This window comes from Rhinoderma darwinii, chromosome 2 (assembly GCF_050947455.1).
Source record: "Rhinoderma darwinii isolate aRhiDar2 chromosome 2, aRhiDar2.hap1, whole genome shotgun sequence".
Lineage (NCBI taxonomy): Eukaryota > Metazoa > Chordata > Amphibia > Anura > Rhinodermatidae > Rhinoderma > Rhinoderma darwinii.
In genome coordinates this window covers 194927320-194930428 of record NC_134688.1, presented here as the reverse complement: position 1 = coordinate 194930428, position 3109 = coordinate 194927320, and the positions used below count along the sequence as shown (strand labels likewise).

The 3109-nt window shown below is 44.7% G+C and overlaps 1 protein-coding gene across 1 annotated transcript; it reads left to right on the top strand.

Annotated features, from left to right (window-relative positions):
* The first annotated feature begins 224 nt into the window (after positions 1 to 224).
* On the top strand, positions 225 to 1589 carry LOC142741776 (protein FAM200C-like). Its single transcript, XM_075851111.1, has one exon. It carries the CDS (start codon positions 225 to 227, stop codon positions 1587 to 1589), a length of 1365 nt encoding a protein of 454 aa, XP_075707226.1.
* The last annotated feature ends 1520 nt before the right edge of the window (positions 1590 to 3109 follow it).

Below are 3109 nucleotides of genomic sequence, written 5' to 3'. Positions count from 1 at the left end.
CTGGGTTCGATCGAACTCCAGGGGTTCGGTGAGTCAGTCTCAGGGGTTCGGCGGAGGTCAAGACAGACACCCGACTCATATGATTCGTGATGACACGCCCCGCTTAGCCAGCATTGGCTGCAGGTGATCACGCAACATCGCTTGGCCTAGTAGTCGAATTGTGACTGTCGTGATGGTACGTCATGTGATTTCTTTCTTAATATTTTAATCCCTTCATACTAACTATGTCGAGCAAAAAAAGAAAGTGGTCGGACGAATATGTACAATATGGATTCACATGTATAACGGAACGTGATGGGAGTCAGCGTCCTAACTGCATGATTTGCAATGCTAGGATGAGCAATTCTAGTCTAGCACCGGCAAAACTAAGAGAACACTTCCTTAAGCTGCATGGAGATGGACAATACAAGAACACAACGCTCGCTGAATTCAAGGTGAAGAGAGCCAGATTCGATGAAAAGGCTACTCTGCCTGTTCTCGGCTTTGTACCCATCAACAAACCGATCCTCACATCATCGTACGAAGTTGCTTACCTGATCGCAAAGCAGGGCAAACCACACACCATTGGTGAAACACTCATAAAACCAGCTGTGTTGAAGATGGCGAATATCATGCTGGGAAAAGCGGCTGAAGTTAAGCTATCCCAAATTCCTCTTTCAAATGACACCATTAGCGACAGAATAGAGGACATGAGCAAAGACATCTTGGCTCAAGTAGTTGCAGATCTGATTTCAAGCCCGGCAAAATTCAGCCTTCAACTCGACGAGACCACAGACGTTTCCAATCTAAGCCAGCTTGCTGTATTTGTGCGCTATGTGAAAGACGACGTGATAAAGGAAGATTTTTTATTTTGTAAACCTCTTACGACAACAACTAAGGCAGCCGATGTGAAGAAACTTGTGGATGACTTCTTCAAAGACAACAATCTTTCGTGGGATATGGTTTCTGCAGTTTGTTCGGACGGAGCTCCAGTCATGCTGGGAAGAAAGTCTGGTTTTGGTGCGCTAGTGAAAGCCGATGCACCACACATCATTGTTACGCATTGTATTCTGCACAGGCATGCGTTGGCAACAAAAACCTTGCCTCCAAAACTGGCAGAAGTATTAAAAATTGTAGTGGAATGCGTGAACTATGTGCGAAATAGTGCTCTGAGGCACCGCATCTTCAGTGAGCTGTGTAAAGAAATGGGCTCTGAATTCGAGGTACTTCTGTACCATTCTAACGTTTGGTGGTTATCCCGGGGACAGGTGCTGAATCGTGTTTTTGCCGTGCGTGTGGAATTAGCCCTGTTTTTGCAAGAGCACCAACATCGTCATGCAGATTGCTTAAAAAATTCTGAGTTCATTCTCATTTTAGCGTACATGGCTGATATCTTCGCAGCTCTCAATCATCTCAATCAACAGATGCAGGGCGGTGGAGTCAACATCATCGAAGCGGAAGAAAACCTGAAGGCTTTTAAAAAAAAGCTATCGTTATGGAAACGACGAACAGAGAACGATAACTTCGCAAACTTTCCCCTGCTGGACGACTGTGTAAGTAAGATCGAGGAGTATCTGGAATCGGAGACATTTCTGTACCCGCGGAACTGAAGCAAGCAATAGCCACGCACTTAGATGAGCTTGCAAAGTCTCTCGACGGATACTTCCCTACAAGAGAGTCATATCCAGCATGGGTGAGACAGCCGTTCACGTTTAGTGTTGAGACAACAGATGTCAATGATAAATACCTCGATGAAATCATTGAAATTCAGCAGAGCCAGGTTCAACAGCAACTCTTCAGAACAACAACGCTCTCAATGTTTTGGTGTCAACAAATGGTAACGTACCCTGTTATTGCTAAGAAAGCTCTGGAGATTTTCATACCGTTTGTTACAACATATCTTTGCGAGCAATCCTTTTCGAGGATGCTGGACATAAAAACGAAGAAAAGGAACAGACTTTGTTGCGAAAATGACATGAGAGTGGCACTTGCCAAGGTGAAGCCGCGCATTTCTGAACTGGTCTCTGAAAGGCAACAGCAGAAGTCACACTGATTTCCAGTAAATATTCATTATTATGTTTTTGTTTTTGTGTGAAAATCATGTTTTAATGGTTTTGTTCTTTGAATACTGATGTTGATGCACGGTTCATTTTGTGCACCAGTAAAATATATACCTATGTTTTGAATTGTATTTTTCCAATTAAGAAGGGTTCGGTGAATGCGCATATGAAACTGGTGGGGGTCAGTACCTCCAACAAGGTTAAGAACCACTGATCTAGAGCGTTTCTCTGTACAAGCCCTCTTGACACGAAGAGGCGATTCTTTTGTTTCCATAGACGAATCAATTCTAGATCAGCTTTACCGCTTCGTATTCGGTCAGGAGTCTTGTGCTGTAGAAGAAAAGTCTGAAGTTCTCGGAGAGTTCGACTTTCTCTTTGGATCTTAACCCATTGTCTCGGATCCTTAGAAGGATCAGGAAACTCTGGCTCAGAGTGATCTTTTCTTTCTCTGGCGATCAGCGTATTTTGTGCAGCAAACTGGGCGTAGAAAGTTGGCATCTCTACTTCTTCCCACTCATCTTGACTTTAGGCGATTTCATCATCATTAACGGGCAATCTGGACAGGGCGTCAGCATTCTTATTGGATGTAGCAGACCGGTACTTGATTACGAACTGGTAGTTTGCCAGTCTGGATGCCCATCGCTGTTCAAGAGCTCCGAGTCTGGCGGTGTCAAGGTGGGCTAGCGGATTGTTATCTGTATAGACAATGAAGGGTGTCGCAGCAAGGCAGTCTTTAAACTTCTCGGTGACGGCCCACACAAGAGCTAGGAACTCCAGCTTGAAGGAACTATAATTCTGATCGTTCCTCTCAGCTCCACGAAGAGCTCTGCTGGCATAAGCAATGACGCTCTCCTTTTTGTCTTGTACCTGCGACAGGACTGCTCCCAACCCTTTGTTGCTGGCATTTGTGTACAATTTGAAGGGTTGCTGATAGTCAGGATACCCCAAGATTGGTGGTTCAATAGGCAGTTGTTTTAGCTTCTTGAAGGCAGTTTCATGGGCTTCAGCCCACTTAATTGGGATTCTTCTCTTCAGGGCTTCTTTGGACTGGCCTCTTAACAATCCCTGGA

What these genes read in the sequence shown, in the direction of transcription:
- LOC142741776 (XM_075851111.1), top strand. Translation starts at nt 225, where the DNA reads ATGTCGAGCAAAAAAAGAAAGTGGTCGGACGAATATGTACAATATGGA.